The sequence below is a fragment of the Scyliorhinus torazame genome, chromosome 20 (genome assembly GCF_047496885.1).
Source record: "Scyliorhinus torazame isolate Kashiwa2021f chromosome 20, sScyTor2.1, whole genome shotgun sequence".
NCBI classification, from domain to species: Eukaryota; Metazoa; Chordata; class Chondrichthyes; order Carcharhiniformes; family Scyliorhinidae; genus Scyliorhinus; species Scyliorhinus torazame.
The window spans coordinates 24649563-24669316 of NC_092726.1; the positions used below are offsets into that span (position 1 = coordinate 24649563).

At 48.3% G+C, this 19754-nt stretch overlaps 1 protein-coding gene and 1 long non-coding RNA gene across 2 annotated transcripts in view; both read right to left on the bottom strand.

Annotated features, from left to right (window-relative positions):
• Nucleotides 1-19754, bottom strand: part of LOC140397075 (myoferlin-like) — a 183794-nt gene that overhangs the window by 126431 nt on the left and 37609 nt on the right. The window contains exons 11-14 of the mRNA XM_072486107.1: nucleotides 12137-12180; nucleotides 8108-8184; nucleotides 4268-4383; nucleotides 677-790 (exon numbers count right to left, since the gene is read on the bottom strand). Of these exons, the coding sequence (XP_072342208.1) occupies nucleotides 677-790; nucleotides 4268-4383; nucleotides 8108-8184; nucleotides 12137-12180 (351 nt within the window). The remainder of the gene's footprint in view (nucleotides 1-676; nucleotides 791-4267; nucleotides 4384-8107; nucleotides 8185-12136; nucleotides 12181-19754) is intronic.
• LOC140396981 (uncharacterized) lies at nucleotides 13478-19326 on the bottom strand. The gene is made up of 3 exons (XR_011936658.1): nucleotides 19205-19326; nucleotides 16924-17027; nucleotides 13478-13585 (listed from the first exon to the last, which is right to left on the bottom strand). It is a non-coding gene; the product is annotated as an uncharacterized lncRNA (long non-coding RNA).

Sequence of the window (19754 nt, forward strand, 5' to 3'; positions counted from 1 at the left end):
ACCCTCAAGGTGGAAGCAACTCTCTCTCTTGGCTCTGAAGACCTTGGGGAGTTTACAATAAAAGTTCATTTCAACCGTGCTGCAACGCCGGGTCAAGTGGGGCAGCACGGTAGCATAGTGGTTAGCACAATTGCTTCACAGCTCCAGGGTCCCGGGTTCGATTCCCGGCTTGGGTCACTGTTTGTAGGGAGTCTGCACGTTCTCCCCGTGTGTGCGTGGGTGTCCTCTGGGTGCTCCAGTTTCCTCCCACAGTCCAAAGATGTGCAAGTTATGTGGATTGGCCATGCAAAAATTGCCCTTAAGTGTTCAAAATTGCCCTGTCGGGTGGGGTTACTGGGTTATGGGGATGGGGTGGCGGTGTGGGCTTGGATAGGGTGCTCTAGGGCCGAATGGCCTCCTTCTGCTCTGTAAATTCTATGAAATTGACCGTGCACTGGCCTTGTACAAGAAGAAAGGGTCTTCTTGTATGAGGTGGGAACTTAATGCTGTTTGCATCATACGTCGCTATTAGCGATGTAAGAGCGGTTTAATTTGATCCATGCTCTTTAAGCACAGAAATGTGAGCGCAAACAAAAACTTGTAGTCCCATACCAGTGACCCACAATTCCGGATGGGGGAATCAAACCACGGACCGTTTTGGCCTGCGTGGAAAAGCACACGTTTATCGCACGAATACCTGCACAATCAAATAGTCTTCGCTGGACAGGTTTTCAACAGCTTTCCCTAAATTTTCTTCCACCCTTGTGGCCAATTCGACCAAAATCCGCCCTCGATAAGAGACACCTTCGCTCTATGAAGGAGAGTTAGGAGAGAAATCAGAACGTCACACCGAGTTAATGCGGCAGGTATCTCACACTCCCATCTCAATCGGCGCAATTAAGGACTTGGGTTCCGGATAGCCTGTTATGTTGGAAAGTCGGGCATGCTTAAACGTACCTGGATTTTTCTACCCTTAACTCCATAGCTGTACACGTCACAGCTTGCACTGGGTAGTGGATAGTGGTTAACGCAAGCACTAACAACTTGGGGTAAACCTCCTCATGTGCAAGGATGAGCCTGATACAGTTTTAGGTGGTGCACAGGGTACATGTGACTCGGACGAGAATGAATGGGTTCTTTCAGGGGTTAGCAGATGAGTGTGAGAGCTGCGGGCGAGGGCCAGCGAATCACTCGCACATGTTTTAGGGTTGCGAAAAATTGGGATGATTTTGGGCGGGAGTGTTCGCGGTCTTAGCCAGGATAGTGGAGGAGGAGGTGGACCCCAGACTCTTTGGTGGCGATATTTGGGGTTGCAGAGAAGCTGGAGCTCATGGAGAGGAGGAAGGCCGATGTTGTGGCCTTCGCCTCTCTGATTGCACGGCGGTGAATTTTGCTGGAGTGGCGGTCGGCATCGCCACCGGGGGTAGCGGCTTGGGTGACCTGTACGACTTCCTGCAGTTAGAGAAGATAAAGTATGAGTTAAGGGGCTCTTCAGGGGGGTTTGAGGAAAGGTGGGGGATGTTTGTGACCGTGTTTGAGGAGCTGTTCGTCTAGGGAGAGGGGGGTGGGTGAAAAAGGGGAAAAATCTGTACAGACTGTATAGTTGATTGTTGGGAAGTATGTTTCCCGGGGTGTTTGTTCCTGTAACCTGTTTGAAATACATGTTTGTAATAAAATACATTTTTTCAAAAACAACTTGGGGTAAGGGAGGGAGAACATTGGAACCACCATTGATCAGTTCTCATTCTGCACATTCCTTGCCACTGCTGGACTCGTTCCTCTCCGTCTCAAATAGACCTCTTTCCATGTCCATTCCCTCGAAAAAGCTGCACCTCTTGTCTCCTTGAATAGCTTTGAACACCGTCTGAATATGTGTTCTCTCCTCCGCACACTGAACACGCTATCATGGAGAGTGCGCTTCCCCTGCTTAGCCCACAGACTAGAGGAGACAGATCTGAGAGAACTATCAAAAATGCCAAGGGGAGGTAACATTTGGTTTTGTGAAGGGGAAAATCATGTTTGGCTTCTTTGGTTGCAGGTTTTTGAGGGAGTATCATGCGCTGTGGATAAGGGAGAACCTTGATGTCCTGTACTTGGATTTCCAGAAGGCATTTTGTGGGGTGCCACATTAAAGGCTATTGCGGAAGGTGGGACCTCACAGTGTTCGGGGGTAACATATTGAAATTCTTTCTCTCAGAGGGTGATGAGTCTCTGGAACTTTCTTCCTCAAAAGGCAGTGGAGGCAGACTCTATGAATATTTCTAAAGCAGAGCTGGATATATTCTTGATTAACAAGGGGATGAAAGGTTATCGGGGGGCCCGGACGAGCTCCCAATTTTATTATGATCCTGGACGAGCCCCCAATTTTATTATGATCCCGGACGAGCCCCCAATTTTATTACGATCCCGGATGAGGCAGGAATCGGGAGTGGAGTTTACAATTAGATCAGCCATGACCTTTTAAAAAAAATAAATTTAGAGTACCCAATTATTTTGTTTCTAATTAAGGGGCAATTTAACGTGGCCAATCCACCTACCCTGCACATCTTTTTGGGTTGTGGGGGCGAAACCCATGCAGACACGGGGAGAATGTGCAAACTCCACACGGACAGTGACCCGGAGCCGAGATCGAACCCGAGTCCATAGCGCCATGCAATCAGCCATGATCTTATTGAATGGTGCAGAAGGATTGAGGGACTAAGTGGCCTACTCCTCCTCATAATTTGAGCGTTTGAATGTTTAAACAGCAAGTTATGAACTGGCATTCACAACATGATTAATCTAGGACAAAGGTTCGGCATAACATCGTGGGCCGAAGGGCCTGTTCTGTGCTGTATTTTCTATGTTCTATGTTCTATGTTCTAAGGTGGAAGCAAATTTGGAATTGGATAAGTACTTTAAAAAAAAAATTGTCTCCAGGGCAAAGGGCTTGTGCAGTGGGACGAATTTGCTGACTCTTCGAAAGAGCTACCACAGGCACAATGGGCCAAATGGACACCTTCTGTGCTGTAACATTCTGTCATTCCCATCACTACCGCTCAACCTAATTGATCTTTGCTCTTTTTAACATATAATGGTCCTGGACGAGCCCCCAATTTTATTATGATCCCTGACGAGCCCCCAATGTTATTATGATCCCGGACGAGCTCCCAATTTTATTATGATCCCGGACGAGCCCCCAATTTTATTACGATCCCGGACGAGCCTCCAATTTTATTATGATCCCGGACGAGCCCCCAATTTTATTACGATCCCGGATGAGCCCCCATCAGTGGCTATGATACTGCACAGAAACCCCAATGTTTTATTTTTATTATGTAGGACTATGAGAAAAGGATACCTTGCTCCAGGAGTGATTGCACGAAGAAATAGAGATAAGATATATTAAAAGAAACTTTACTACTAACATAGTATTAAAATAGCTTTAACATCACACCAGAAAATAGCTTACAATTACCCCTCAGACAAAACTAATCAGTACAGTGAATACTGTAACCCTTAATTGCTATCTCTATTCCCACTCAAACAACAAAACAAAATCTCAGCTCAATCCTCTGTTAATACAGTTAATACACAGGATACCTGCATAACAGAGATGTCTGGATACTCTACTTTGAGAAAAAGAGATCTTTTAAAGAAAAGACCTGAGTCTTGTCAGAACCATGCAGAAATTCAGGCTGTATTTCTTCAGAAGCTGATCTAGCCTGTTTCCGCTCACCTCCTAAGCACACTCTTCTGAACCGCTTGGAAATAAATTACAAATCTAGCTGCAGACGTATTTTAAAAAAATACATTTTGAGTACCCAATTATTTTTTTTCCAATTAAAGGGCAATTTAGCGTGGCCAATCCACCTACCCTATACATCTTTAAATCCGGTTCCTCAGCGCTGTGTGGCATATCTTTCGACTGAACTGAGATGCTGGACTTCTGCTCACATCTCCAACCAACACTCAACTAACAACTGCTTTGTTGCAGAATGCCTGATACCTTGGCTCCTCCCAGTAATGACATCATCTTACCAAGTTGAAATCTAATTAACTCCACAGGGAATCCCCTTAATCCAAACATCATTCCATTAGCCCAAGCTTTTACTATGCTTTAATTGCACCCCTGGCTCCCAAAATCTTTCAATCCCGGATTCTTGAAAACATGACTAACCCAGTCTTTGAACCCTTACTGCACCAACTATCTATAATATTTCTGAAATTTCTCCATTCATCACCCACATTGCCTATGGATTGGGAAACCTCCCCGAGCGTTGCTGAGTAAGGAAATTAATGGGGTCACCTTTCCAAGGTTGAGCTCGTCATTCTTCTCGGTGTAGTCCAAGCCTTCCCGGGGGCTCCCATAGAGGTTCAAAAAGCACGGCCCGAACATCGGCAGGAAGCCGGGCATCTCATCGTCTGCTCAATTAGAAAACAGGATGTAAAATTACCAACTCATAATAATCTTTATTGTCGCAAGTAGGCTTACATTAACACTGCAATGAAGTGACTGTGAAAATCCCCTCGTCGCCACATTCCGGTACACAGAGGGAGAATTCAGAATGTCCAAATCACCTAACAAGCACGTCTTTCGGGGATTTGTGGGAGGAAACCGGAGCACCCGGAGGAAACCCACGCAGACACGGGGAGAACGTGCAGACTCCGCACCGACAGTGACCCAAGCCGGGAATCGAACCCGGGATCCTGCCGCCGTGAAGCAACGGTGCTAACCACTGTGCTACCGTGCCGCCTAAAACAACTGTGTGGCACGAATACAGCAGACGCGGGCAAGGGGTCCGACGTGAAGTCCGAATGGATGTAACCTGAACACGGGGAGGGGGGAACCTCAGTGCTGTGAGGCAGTAGTGCTGACCACTGTGCCACCGTGCCGTCTACAGCCATCAATACATGACTCCTGTCCCAGAGCGTGGCTGGAATGTGGAATCCATTAACCCATTGCAAATAGCAGCATCAATGGGGAGCTGGATAGGTACATGAGGGAGGAAGGTATGGAAGAGTTTGTTGATACGGTTCGATGAGAGGAGGGTGCATGATCACAGGAATAGACCGGGGGAAGAGAGGGGGGCTCGTAAATTCAGCGTTCATCAATCTGCCCTGAAGTCTGTGGATGTGAAACTGCTACTGATTTCTCTTTGCAATGTGGTAATAGAAACTTCCAATGCGTGCAGCTTTCCTTTGCCTTATTCGAGGAGGGATATACTCGCATTTAAGGCCGTGCGGGGAAGGTTCACTGGGCCCATTCCTGAGAAGAAGTTGGGGGGGGGGGGGGCTTGTCTCACGAGGAGAGGTCGAGCGGGTAAGGCCTATGCTCATTGGCAGTTTCGAAGTATGAGACAGAGCGTCTTATTGAAAGGCATCATTCTAACAGGGTAGAGGTTGAGGGGCCTTCTTCCCCGTGGGTAAATCCGGAGCGAAGGAGCGAGGGGGGGTGGGGTGGATAACCACATCAGCCATGATCTTATTAACTGACAGAGCAGGCTGGACAGGGCGCATGGCTCCTATGCCTCCAAGTTCTTATGTTTAGCAAGGAAGTATAAGGCAAGTTAGATGTTGAACAGAGACTTACGTTAAAGCTGGACCAGTTCAGACAATAGATCTCAATAAAAGTTTATCCACCACATACTCTAATGAGCGAGTAAGTTGGTATGGGCCAGGGTTTAGAAAACTCCAAAGTATATCATGGAGTTAACCTGACCCACAACTGTTTGTAGGTATTGGTTACGATGAGAACAAGGGCCTACTTTTCAGGTGCTATTCAACAGAGGTCCTTATGCACTTTTAAACGAAACAAAGTTTATTCTACAAATTCAGTTAACATTTCTATAAACAGACACAGTAAGCATTTTTATCACCTGCAAACATAAATCCCGCACACAGCTACAGTTCTCTCCCTATATATATTGTCATATGAGAGCACCTTTAAGAAATGGGTGTTTATTAATGGGTGTGTATATAAATATCTGTAGTGATGTTTATAAATGGGTGTTTATTACTGCCGTGATGTCAGAGAGTGGGTGGAGCTGGGCTGTCTGTCAGCTTTTTACTTTCGTTTTAGGCTGTTTGCTGCAGGGTGTGTTTTAGCTTCGTTTTCAGAGCTGGATAGCTGCAGTCACAGCCAGAAGGTGTATGAATCTCTCTCTGTAATCTAAAGACTGTAAATCGATCCTGGTGATTTAAAACTAATAACAGTAGTGACTTTAACCTGATGTGCTTCTGGTAAAAGGAGATTAAAAGGAAAGCTTAAAAGATTACTTAGTGTTGTATTCTTTGGGGGTTGTATTTGAATTAATGGTTGCTAAGATGTTCACTGTTTGTTTTAAAAAGGTTAACTTGAATTCATAGAATAAACATTGTTTTGCTTAAAAAAATACTTTTCCATTTCTGCTGTACCACAGCTGCAGAGTGGGCCGTGTGCTCCCCATACCACAATCTATTAAAGTTGTGGGTCAGGTGAACTCCATGATACACTTTGGGGTTCTCTAAACCCTGGCCCATAACAATATATATATAACCCTTAATAACTTCCTTTTCAACTGTTTCAATTTGATAAGATCCACTAAACCAGGAAAACCCTTTTAACAAAACAGTAGGTTTGAATTCTTTCCAGAAAACAGTTATCACTTTTAAATTATCAAGTGTTCTGGACACCTTTTAACATGCCGAGAGAGAGAAAGAGGAGAAGCCTTCTTAAAGAGAGGAGCCTTTTTAAAGGAGAAGCCATCTGAATCCAGCTTCCAAAAGTGTAAACCGAAAGTAAAATTCAGAGCCACAGCCCAGCTCCACCCACACAATGACATCACTGAAGCTACGGGATTATAGAACACATTTCTTAAAGGGACATTCACATGACAAGGTTCTCCAGAGGGAGGACATCAGTGACCACATCAACCTTCTTTGGAAGACAGATTTATCATGAGGCGTTTTTAGAAGTGTGAAACGATCAATAAACTAACAAAAGGACAGGCGCACAGTTCTACAATTTTAATATCTCAAAACAGTCCAAAGTTGAAGATAAAGGACCAGTGGAAAGCTCCCAGTGTCGTTCATCAGAAGGGAGACGCTGAACGTAAGCACCCAGCTGAGAATGGCCGCAGATGTAGGCATTTGAGGATTGTGATTATGTCGGGTAGTTGGGGCCCTAATTTCAATCAAGGTGCCCTGGGTTCTCGCCACCCTCCCAGACTTGAGCACAAAAATCGAGGTGGGCATTCACAGCATTGCGGGAATGCTGCACTGTCAGAGGTCCTGGTTGGGGCGTGGGAGGATTTTCTGGCCATTCTCGCCAGTGGGACATTTCGGCACTCGGAGGTGGATTCTTTTTTAAAATAAATTTAGAGTACCCAATTATTTTTTCCCAATTAAGGGGCAAATTAGCGTGGCCAATCCTGCACATCTTTGGAGTTGTGGGGGTGAGACCCACGCAGACACGGGGAGAATGTGCAAACTCCACACGGACAGTGACCCGCGGCCGGGACCAGACCCGGGACCTCAGCACCGTGAGGCAGCAGTGCTAACCACTGTGCTACCGTGCTGCCTAGGGAGGTGGAATCAATGGGAAATGCCAGTGACAGTGGCAGGACCAGAGGATCGAGCCTCCCCCCACTGAGAAACATGACGAGGGGCGTGCGGTCGGTCCCCCAACACATCTGCTCTCTCGGGTAGATTTGTCAGATCCCAACAGAAGGTCTGGGGCGTCCTCCCTGGTACCCTGCCCAACGTTTGCCCTTAATTGGCATCTAAAACAGGCAAGTGAGCCATTCATCTCCCTGTGTGTGGGAGCTTGCTGTGCGCAAATTGGCGGCTGTGTGTCCTACGAGTGTGACTGCTCTTCAGAAAGTATTGCCTTGGCTGTGAAGCGCTTTGGGCCATCCTGAGGTTATGGAAGGCACCTTTTAAATGCACGCCTTTCTTAGTGTTGTGGCCTTGTGGGCTGACTTTGAGCAAGATTACATGGGATTTGAGAATAATCTAAAGGTTGCAGATGTTGGGAGCCAATTCGAGCTTCCTGGCCGAAAATCAGGAGCTGAGGTGCAGACCATCCTTGATGAAACCGAAAGGCCGTGGAGAGGACTCCTCTTGAACACGGTGACAAATATTGAACACGGTGACGAATATCCCTTACCTTCTGACCCCGTGGACGAGATTTTTGAGATGCTCAAGAACGTCGTTCCCAGAGGAGTACTTTTGATTGCGCTCTTCCTGAAAATAGGAACCATTCAAGATCTTAATGAGCTGCGGGGAATTCTGCTGAACTGACGTACGGAGCGTTTTAACACAGGCGGAGCGTTTTAACACAGGCGGAGCGTTTCAATACAGGCGAAGCGTTTTAACACAGGCGGAGCGTTTTAACACAGGCGGAGGATTTTAACACAGGCGGAGCGTTTTAACACAGGCGGAACTTGTTGACCTGTCCCACAGCCACTACAACTGGCCCTGACTTTGATGGAAGTTTTGGGCGGAGTATTTGGCCCTCTACGCGGCGGTCAGTTTCCCCAGTTTGCGCTGTGCCGGCTGGAGAGGCCAAAGGGAGGGGGTGCGCAGCCTGGCCAAGGACGACTGCGATTTGCACGGCATTTAAAAATTGCTTGCAGCCCGGTCTCCGACGCCTAAATGCACCGTGCGGTGAGAGAACGAAGCTGTACCGGGTGTGTGGGCAGTCAGTCAGTGGGTAGCACTCACGTCGCTGAGTCAGGGGGTTGTGAGTTCCAAGTCCCTCTCCGCCACAATCTCGCACAAAACTCGAGGCCGACACTCCAGTCTGCCGTCCCAGATGGGTGTAAAAGCTCTCCGAGCCCCACGTGGAGGGGGGTTAGTGAGGAGCGGGGGTGGGTTGTATACCGATGATACATCTCCAACCGGGGTTCCGCGGTAGGGGATATGATGGGGCTGCTCAGGAAATCCAGGGCTTTTTCAGGTCATAAGCTGAATCTGGAGAAGAGTGAGTGCAAGAGAGAGCGAAAGAGAGAGAGAACTGGCTTGGAGGGATTGCCGTTTCGGGAGGCGATTACCCACTTTAGGTACTTGGGGGTGCAGGTGGCTCGAGACTGGGCCCGGCTTCGTAAACTGAAATTCACAAGCCTGGTGGGTAGGGGCAAGGTGGATTTGTTGAGCTGGGTCAGCCTTCCCCTATCATTGGCAGGCTGGGTGCTGGTGGTAAAGGTGAATATCCTGCTGTGGATTTTATTTTATTTCAGTGCCTCTTTTTGCCAAAAGCGTTCATTATGGGGGGGAATGGTTGATTTTGTCGTTTGTTTGGGCAGGTAAGGATTGGGAAGCTGGTGCTTCAGAGAGGACGGCAGTCAGGGTACCTGGCTCTTCCCAACCTGCTGTATTATGATTGGGCGGAGAGCGCTGAGGCGGTGCAGGGTTGGAGTAGGCAGCCGGTGGCTATGTGGGTGAGGGCGGGGGCAGGCTCACATAGGTGGCCGGGGTTGCGGGCGCTGGTAATGGCGCCGCTCCCGTTTGCCCCAGGGAAATACTCGGGGAGTCCGGTGGTGGTGGCCATGTTGAATATTTGGAGGCAATTTAGAACATAGAACATTACAGCGCAGTACAGGCCCTTCAGCCCTCGATGTTGCGCCGACCTGTGAAACCACTCTAAAGCCCATCTACACTATTCCCTTATCGTCCATATGTCTATCCAATGGCCATTTGAATACCCTTAGTGTTGGCGAGTCCACTACTGTTGCAGGCAGGGCATTCCTCGCCCTTACTACTCTCTGAGTAAAGAACCTACCTCTGACATCTGTCCTATATCTATCTCCCCTCAATTTAAAGCTATGTCCCCTCGTGCTAGACATCACCATCCAAGGAAAAAGGCTCTCACTGTCCACCCTATCCAATCCTCTGATCATCTTGTATGCCTCAATTAAGTCACCTCTTAACCTCCTTCTCTCTAATGAAAACAGCCTCAAGTCCCTCAGCCTTTCCACATAAGATCTTCCCTCCATACCAGGCAACATTCTGGTAAATCTCCTGTGTACCCTTTCCAATGCTTCCACATCCTTCCTATAATGCGGCGACCAGAATTGCACGCAATACTCCAAATGCGGCCGCACCAGAGTTTTGTACAGCTGCAACATGACCTCATGGCCCCGAAACTCAATCCCTCTACCAATAAAAGCTAACACACCTTACGCCTTCTTAACAACCCTCTCAACCTGGGTGGCAACTTTCAGGGATCTATGTACATGGATACCGAGATCTCTCGGCTCATCCACACTGCCAAGAATCTTACCATTAGCCCAGTACTCTGTCTTCCTGTTATTCCTTCTCAAATGAATCACCTCACACTTTTCTGCATTAAACTCCATTTGCCACATCTCAGCCCAGCTCTGCAGCTTATCTATGTCCCTCTGTAACTTGTAACATCCTTCTGCAGCACTTTCGGCAGCATTTTAGGTTAGGGGCGAGGTCGAAGCTGATGCTGATCCAAGGGAATCGTGGGTTTGGGGCAGCGAGGCTGGATGCTAGATTTCGGGGATGGGAGGAGCGAGGGGTGATGGAAATGAAGGGCTTATTTCTAAAAGGGTGGTTCACGAGTTGACGGAGAAATTTGGGATTCTGTGGGGGGGGGGGTTCCTCCCACAGTCCAAAGACATGCAGGCTTAGGTGGATTGGCCATGATAAATTGCCCTTAGTGACCAAAGAGGCGAGGAAGGGTTATTGGGTTACGGGGATAGGGAGGAAGTGAGGGGTTAAGTGGGTCGGTGCAGACTCGATGGGCCGAATGGCCTCCTTCTGCACTGTATGTACTATGTTCTATGATCATAAATGTAAAGAACTGTAAGGGTTTGTGTAATGTCTAAATCAACCACTAGAGGGAGCTAGATGTACAACTATATAAGGCATCGATGCTAAGCCTTGTGAGTGCAAGATTGAGGAGAAAGCTGGAGGACAGACTGAAGGAAAGATAGTGTGAGTGAGAGCAGATCATAGTTAATGTAACAGTGTAGAGATTAGTTGTAAATGAGTGTAAATTATGTTTATTATCAACTGCATATTATGTAGGAGTAAAGTGTCCAATCCAATTTAGTAGTGTTAATAAATTTATAGCTTTGTTCAAGTTAAAAGCTATTTCTTTGTGAACACTACGCCAACCATCCTTAAAATTAGCAACACAATGAACACCACAGCGTTGTTGGAGGGGGTTACGGCTAAATGGGGATGGCACTGGAGGAAGGGTTGTGGTGTGAGGTGTTGCGGAGGGTGAATGCCTCAACCTCGTGCGCAAGACTAGGGCTTATACAGCTAAAGGTCGTACACAGGGCTCACCTGACAGAATTGAGGATGAGCTGATTATTTGAGGGGGTGAAGGACACTTGTGAACAGTGTGTGTGTGGGGGGGGGGGGGGGGGGGGTGTCCGGCCAATCATGTACACATGTTCTGGTCCTGCTCGAAGTCGGAGAAATTTTGGAGGTCGTTTTTCAGCACCATGTCCGCGATCCAGCACGTGGATTTGGAGCGTCGGATTTGCCGGAGTTGCAGGCAGGAATGGGGCCAGATGTTCTAGCCTTCGCCTCGCTGATTGCTCACAGGTGGGTCCTGTTGGGGAGCAGGTCAGCCTCTCCATCCAGTGCCCTGGTGCGGCTGGGGAACCTGATGGAGAAGGTTTCGTTCATTTTGAGGGGGGGTGCGATTGAGGGGTTATACAAGAGATGACTTTGGAGACTTGGTTACCGTCAGCTGATAAGATGGGGGGGGGTGGCGTTTGTTTTGAGTAACTGGGTGTTGGAGGATGGAGGTGACAGGGTGGGGGGGGGGTTGTTTTTGTAGCTTGTTTAGTTGTACATTTAAAATGTTAAAAGTTGAATTAAAATATATTTTTTGAAAGCGGCTGGTTTACAAAAGAGCAAACCTATTCGATGACAGACAGGCCGACACCACGCCCACAAATTCGTTCTGTGCGTTGGAACTTGAAGAGCGTGGCAGTGAAAGAGCGAGAGAGGTGGCAGCAGACAGAGAGGGAAACCAGCGCCAGACAACGGGAGGTAGAATAAAGGGCATTTCGGAGCCAGAGCGAATTTTGCTGAGGCAGCAGCTTGCAGGGGGGGGGGGCGCGAAATGGTCTTGGATGTGACAGGGCCCAGGCAGCAGTAAGGGTACCCCCTGCCCCACCCGAATGAATTACGTGAAATAATCTCCACCTACCGTTCACAAACCGTGAAGCGAATACTCTCGCACAAAGACGGAAACTGCGGGGAAAATAAACGCAAAAAATGATTTAGTCATGGGTCTGAAAATAACTAGTTTCCTGCCAATTTTCCAAGATTGCCCCCAACCCTGTGCCAACCCAACGTACACTGCTGTGTTTTCTTCACAGGAACCCTGCCTGAATTCACCTCTCTTTGCAAGTGACTAATTGGCCCATTCTGGAAACTCTGATCAAAACTCTTCTGTACGATTGTCGCAACCCGATTTCTCCCTCCAACCCCAGGGTTTTGGAAACCGGAATCATTTTTTCTGATGGCTGCATTCCTTCAATAACCTTTAAGGGGAGGACGGTGGAGTAGGCAGTTTCTCTGGGTTGGTAACCCAGGCTAGTCTCTGGGGGACACGGGTTCAAATCCCACCTCGGAAACTGGCGGAATTTTAATTCAATTCGTAAATCTGGAATATAAATATCAGCAATGGCAACCGTGAAACGATCATCGATTGTTGTAAAACCCATTCCGTTCAATAATGTTTCTTAGAGAAGGAAATCTGCCATCGTTACCCGGTCTGACCTCCATGTGACTCCAGACCCCCAGCAATGCGGTTGACTCTTAACTGCCCTTTTGAAATGGCCGAGCAGTTCAAGGGTCAATTCGGGATGGGCAACAAATGTTGTCTACATCCCACAAAAGAATTTATAAAGACACCTCAATTAAATCAACCCTTTAATCTTCAGAGCTCGTCCATGCAATCTCGCCGGGTATTTTAACCGTTATAGGCCTGGTACCAAAACAGTGAATCATAGAATTTACAATGCTGAAGGAGGCCATTCAGCCCATCGTGTCTGCACCGGCCCTTGGAAAAAGCACCCGACTTAAGCCCACGCCTCCACCCTAACCCCGTAACCCCAGCTAACCTTTTTCGACACGAAGGGCAAATTTACTGTGGCCAATCCACCGAACCTGCATATCTTTTGTGGGAGGAAACCGGAGCACCCGGAGGGAACCCCACGCAGTCACGGGGTAGAACGTGCAGACTCCGCACAGAGAGTGACCCAAGCCGGGAATCGAACCTGGGACCCTGGAGCTGTGAAGCAAAACTGAAGAAACCCATCTGACATTCTCCTCACCGCCATTTGCGAGGGGAGATTTCAAAATCATAGAATCATAGAATTTGCAGTGCAGAAGGAGGCCATTCGGCCCATCGAGTCTGCAGCTGTGAAGCAATTGTGCTAACCACTGTGCTACCGTGCTGCGCTGATCGTTTATTTTAAACAGGGGACTATCACAAACAGGGCGTTAACCCTTTCACACATTGACGACCCCACCCATTCCAAACCTTGGAGCTCCGGATCATAATGGGCCGTGTCAAACGTACCCTGCTCCTCAGGTAAATCACTTGGTTCCATTCGGGATTGATCTGGTTTTCTATGACTTTCGTTGCTACCTGCAAGGATGAGAGAGTGTTAAATTCACGCTGTACATTGTTTCCCCCCCCCACACCCGCCCTCCCCCACCGTTTTGTGGTGATATGTCTGTAGATAATATTAGATGTACTCAGCAGTGTGACCTCCCGCCAACAGGTGGCGCAGGATATCAGTCAGGTGACATCCGGCCAGCCTCAGAAGGTTGTAAGACGTACACGAGGACAGCCGTGCATAAGTCAAGTTCCCAGAGAGTCTAGAGAAACTCTGTAATAAGCTAGTCTGTATAAGATTTATATCCATGTGGACATGGGGGCTGGTTTAGCTCAGTGGGCTAGACAGCTGGTTTGTGATGCAGAACAAGGCCAGCAGCGCGGGTTCAATTCCCGTACCAGCTGAGAATTCTGAATTCTCCCTCTGTGTACCCGAACAGGCGCCGGAATGTGGCGACGAGGGGATTTTCACAATAACTTCATAGCAGTGTTAATGTAAGCCTACTTGTGACAATAAAGATTATTTATTGATAATAAAACATCGTTCTGACATGGTTGCCAGTGTCGTGTTAGGTACACTGGTCTAACACTGGCCGCAACTGGATGCAGTTTAGATCAGAAAGATACTCCAGATCTTGACGTTAATTCAATCAGGTTTATTGAACTAACAGCACAGTTAGCACAGTTCTCTGTGAGTTCGACTCTCTGCTAACTTAAGTGTGGTTACTCTGTCTGACTGAACAAGACTAGCTCTTAGCCACTTGGTGGAGGTGTGAGATTGTAACAACACCGTTGACTGACTCTCTAGATGTTCATCAGTGGAAAGAGGCGGAGTGCGAGTGCCTCGTGTCTTTTATAGTGAGATACCACCCCTGAGTGTCCTGCCTGCTTATTGGTCATGTCCTGTTCTCTGTGTTCATTAACTGCTTGTCTGTATATCATTATGTGTGTGTCTGTATATCATGACAGCCAGCAGTTCTGTTGATTCATTGCTCGACAGGATAACAGAAGACCACACGTTTAACCCTTAACCTTTGGAAGACTGTCACAGATTGAAAGAAATTCATGAATCAAGCGCTCGCAATTACAGTTAGCTGCAAGCGGGCGTGAGGCCTCAGACTCGGTGATACCGAAAATAAAACCCGTTTATGCTGGAAAGGCCTGGGCAGCATCCGCGGGGAGAGGAACAGAGCTCACGTTTCATCAGAAGTGGGAAAAAGGTGGAGATTGAGTTGGTTTTGAGGAAGGGGTGGGTGGTGTGAGGGAAAGAGGGAGGGTCTGTTAAAGGGTGGAGGAGGTGGAGGACGGGAGAGTGCGAGTGACGGAAGGATTGACCTTCCTTGTTCTTAATTAAGAATTAACGATTGAAGAATTAATCAGAGGTGTGGGCACGAAAAGAAACAGAGGATGGGCCAAGGGCAGGTGCACTGCTGACTGAGGAAAACATAGAATCATAGAATTTACAGTGCAGAAGGAGGCCATTCAGCCCATCGAGGCGGCACCGCACCCTTACAAAGAACACCCTATTCAAGCCCACGTCTCTACCCTATCCCCGTAACCCTCACTTAACCTTTTTGAACATTAAGCGTCAATTTATCATGGCCAATCCACCTAATCCGCACATCTTTGGACTGTGGGAGGAAACCGGAGCATCCGGAGGAAACCCATGCAGACACGGGGAGAACGTGCAGACTCCGCACAGACAGTGACCCAAGCCGGGAATCGAACCCGGGACCCTGGAGCTGTGGAGCAACTGTGCTAACCACTGTGCTACCGTGCTGCCCACTAGTAAATACTAGTAAAACCGAAGCAAAGGAAAGGACGCAGTTCATGCTTGGAAGTTGTCGAGCTCAATGCTGAGTCCAGAAGGCTGTGACGCGGCTAGTTGAAAGCTGAGACGCTGTCTCTCAAGCTGTAGCAGTAACGTGTCCTCAATGTGCCACACACGGATCAGCAGCAGCAAGCCAGCACGTCCCAAGCCGTTCACTGCTGCTACCTGGAAGGGAAACGGTTGCAGGCGCATGGGTCGGCACACCATCCCGACAAGCGCCCTCCAAGGTCACGTACCTTCGCAGTCGCAGGGTCAAAGTTCCCGACCTTGCGCTCGAGCACTCCCTTCGTGCTGCACTCGAATTGACAACCGGTGATTGGTTTCTTTTGTGTGGGCTCAGATCCTGGAGTAGGACTTGATCCCGAAGCCTTGTGACTCAGAGGGGGGAAGAATGCCACCCACTGGGCCAGGGCTGACACCTCCTTCCCAAGGATAACCACGCAAGGGCTGCTAACGCTGGCATGGCCTCATCCGAACACTGAATTCCTCCTGTTTCCCCCTCACTCCATCCTGTGACTCTCTCTTCCCCGACCCCTATGCTGGGACACTCCCCTCAACCCCAACCATCACCATCGGAGAGGCGGGAGAATCAAACTCGAGAGTTTTTTTAATCGCTGAAATTCAAGATACACACCATACAAACTGTAATAACCTTCACGAGACGCACAGGGCGGGATCGATTGTGTTCCACGTGTGACCCAAGAAGTATGATCTCCCCTGCTAACTACGGGGCTGATAGCTATGTTGTATATTTAAAAAAATATAAATTTAGAGTACCCAATTCACTTTTCCCAATTAAGGGGCAATTTAGCGTGGCCAATCCTCCTAGCCTGAACATCTTTAGGTTGTGGGGGCAAAACTCACGCAGACATGGGGAGAATGTGCAAACTCCACATGGACAGTGACCCAGAGCCGGGATCGAACCCGGGACCTCGGTGCCGTGAGACAGCAGTGCTAACCACTGTGCCACCGTGCTGCCCAGGGCTATGTTGTATATGAGAACATAGAACATAGAATTTACAGTGCAGAAGGAGGTCATTCGGCTCATCGAGACTGCACCGGCTCTTGGAAAGAGCACCCTACCCAAGGTCAACACCTCCCCCCGATCCCCATAACCCAGTAACCCCACCCATCACTAAGGGCAAATTTGGACACTACGGTCAATTTATCATGGCCAATCCACCCAACCTGCACATCTTTGGACTGTGGGAGGAAACTGGAGCACCCGGAGAAAACCCATGCACACACAGGGAGGAAGTGCAGACTCCGCACAGACAGTGACCCAAGCCGGAATCGAACCTGGGACCCTGGAGCTGTGAAGCAATTGTGCTATCCACAATGCTAACGTGCTGCCCCTGAGGTCGGCCAGATAGGATCTGACCGACAGAGAGAGAGAGGACCCGTTGAGGTATAACGGGGGCCTCCATGTAAATAGTTATTCTGTTTAACAAACTTCTTTTGTGTCCTCGTCGAGACTCCCCTTGCCTTTATTAAACAAAACTCTCCGCCAAGTGAGAAAGGACTGTCTGCTACTCACCTTATTTCCAGCAAAGCTGACTTCGAGAAACGAGTCAACGCCATCATTTTTATCAGAATCCACCCCAAACATGTGCTTCAGGTTCGTCATCAGTCCTTTGGCCACTGGAAGTATAGGAACAGACGGAATGATTAAGCCGACAAGCATTTCCACCCTCGTCTCTCTCTCGCTCGCTCCCTGCTTCATTGACGTTGCTCTGTATTGTCTGCACGCCTCAGAATTTACCTCACTGCTAACCTTCCAAGTCTGAGTACAAGATGCCGCCTGGCTTCGCAATCTGGTTCAAGAGGGTGAATCGTGACTGTGTGCGACGATGCAAAGCATTTGATAGCGAGTTCGCATCCTGCTTCCTGTCGGGTTCCAGTTTAGTTTCCACCGCTGCAGACAGCGAGAATAAAAACGGGAGACACGTGAAACCAACCGGCAAGATGGGAATGACAGGGGCAATCAGGATCTACCCTTCACTCCTCCAGGAATCTCAGTTCTGTGTTTGATTATGTGAGACTGTCAACTAATCTGTGCTCTCTGTGGCTTGATTGGTTATGCCTGGGTGTTGACTCGGGGCAAACTAAACAGACATCACAGAAGTTACAAGAAGCCAAGGTCTGACATATGGGGTAGACATTTTAAGCCTTATATAGAACTCAAAGTTAAGTTTGTGCACACTGAGAGCGGCACGGTGGCGCAGTGGTTAGCACTGCTACCTCACGGCGCCGAGGACCTGGGTTCGATCCTGGCCCCGGGTCACTGTCCCTGCGGAGTTTGCACATTCTCCCCGTGTCTGCGCGGGTCTCACCCCCACAACCTAAATATGTGCAGGGTAGGTGAATTGATCACGCTATATTGTATCTTTTTAATTGTAAAATAAAAAAGAATTGGATATTCGAAATTTTAAAAAAGAGGGAAAAAAAAGTTTGTGCACACTTGGAAACTAGTGTTAACCCTGTTTTGCCCCCGTGAGGCAAATCGAGCATATAAAATACACAGCACTAACCTTCCCTCCGACTGCGGACAATTTCTAATCTTCAGGATGTTCTGAGGTCACAGAAACTTTCCTCCATGTATTTCATCTTCCCGTTTCGACTTTGATGGTGTTCTGACCAATCAAAACCCTTCCCCTATTCCCTCATAATCCCTCAATATAACGGAACTGATTGAATGCCACAGGGAGGGAGATGGGCTCACGGCACAGATTCCCGTTCGGAATGAAACTCCTGAATATTGCTGGAAACAGAGGCATGTTGTCGAAGCTTTCTGTCTTCCACCCATCAGGACAAATGCAAGAATGCCAAATTTCAAACTCTCACCACAATTTATACTGCAGGAGAATTGGTTGGGCACGTTGGCTGTGATTGTCCGAGGCCACTGGACCAGTGATGGAGAGGCGCAGGCTAATGCTCTTGGAACGTGGGTTCAAATCATAATGCTGGCAAAATTTAAATTCAATGAATTAAATGGAATTGGAAGCTGGACTATGAAACGATTAGCAATTGTTGTAAAAGCCCATTTGGTTCCTTGTCGGGAAAGAAATCTGCCATCCTTACCTAACCTGGCCTCCACATGACTCCAAACCCACAGCATTGTGATTGCCTCTTAATTCCTCTCAGGGAAAATTCGAGATGGGCAATAAATGCTGGCCTTGCCAGCATTGCCCACCTCCCATGGAAGGATAAAAAAATGAAGGGAATAGAAGGAGGGGGTGAAGGGACAGTGGAAAGTGTGGTGATATACATCACTGTAAGTACACAAAGGGTTAATGTACATACACTTCACCTAGCTAGACACTAGAGGGAACACCAGAGACATGACACACAGACAGTCAACCAATAGGTCAGTAAGATAGGACACGACCAATGGGCATTCACGATGCACACAGAGGTGACACTACCACAGGAGGGCATTACACCGACCCATATAAAAGGACACAGCACACATGCTCAGTCTCTTTCCAGTGGAGACTCTCAGTGAGTACAGACACAAGGTTGATTGAACATCACACCCACCATGTGGATTGTAGCAGACTGGTTCGTCAGCCTGAGTAGCTATCGCAGGATTAACAGTAGCGTCAAATCCAAGTAGGAAAATTGTTAATAGTTTAATAAACGTGTTGAAGCTATCTCCAAGTCTGAACCTTCCTTTGTCAGAGTGCACCTCAAGGAAGCAGCTTCTGCTACGTCAAGAGCATAACAAAACAGAAAGTGCAGTAGAACAGCACAACTCAGACTCCCCAAACACGGCACTCATGGGGAAGCAGCCACCTTACCGCGACTCTTTTACGTACTGTGAGAAATGTCCTCCGCCCTGTAGATCTTCAGCTCAAAGGTGACCCATCGGGAGAGAACGCCGGCTGGCTGGAGCAGGTTACTCTCAACGTCATCCTCTTCGTTCGTCCCTCTCTTGTCTATCTGGTGCAGCAAAGGGATTTTGATTACAAAAAACATTTACATTCGCCCTTTTTCTTAAAAAGCTAAGCTCGGCAGTGAGACGGAAACCATCTTCTCCCTCCTCTTAATCTCTTGCGCATATTTACAACCATCCCCTTCATCACCTACCGCCTCGCTAATCCCATAATGGCAGTCAGTCAGTGACTGGGGCAACTCCAGCTCTCTCTCTCATTCCCTATTCCCTGCCAAACGCACCTCCGTCGTCCCTTCAAAAATCTCCCCCAAGTTCCTCCCATTTCTTTCAGCGTTTCCATGTCCTGACACTGAGCTCCTCGTGTCCTTCCCGCTCGAAACTGCTTGGCCGCCCAGTTTCCCTTCCTGAGCTAAAGTCGTCCTGCCCTCAACAACTTGCCGCCTCCCCTGTCAAAGTCATCGCCACCACAGCCT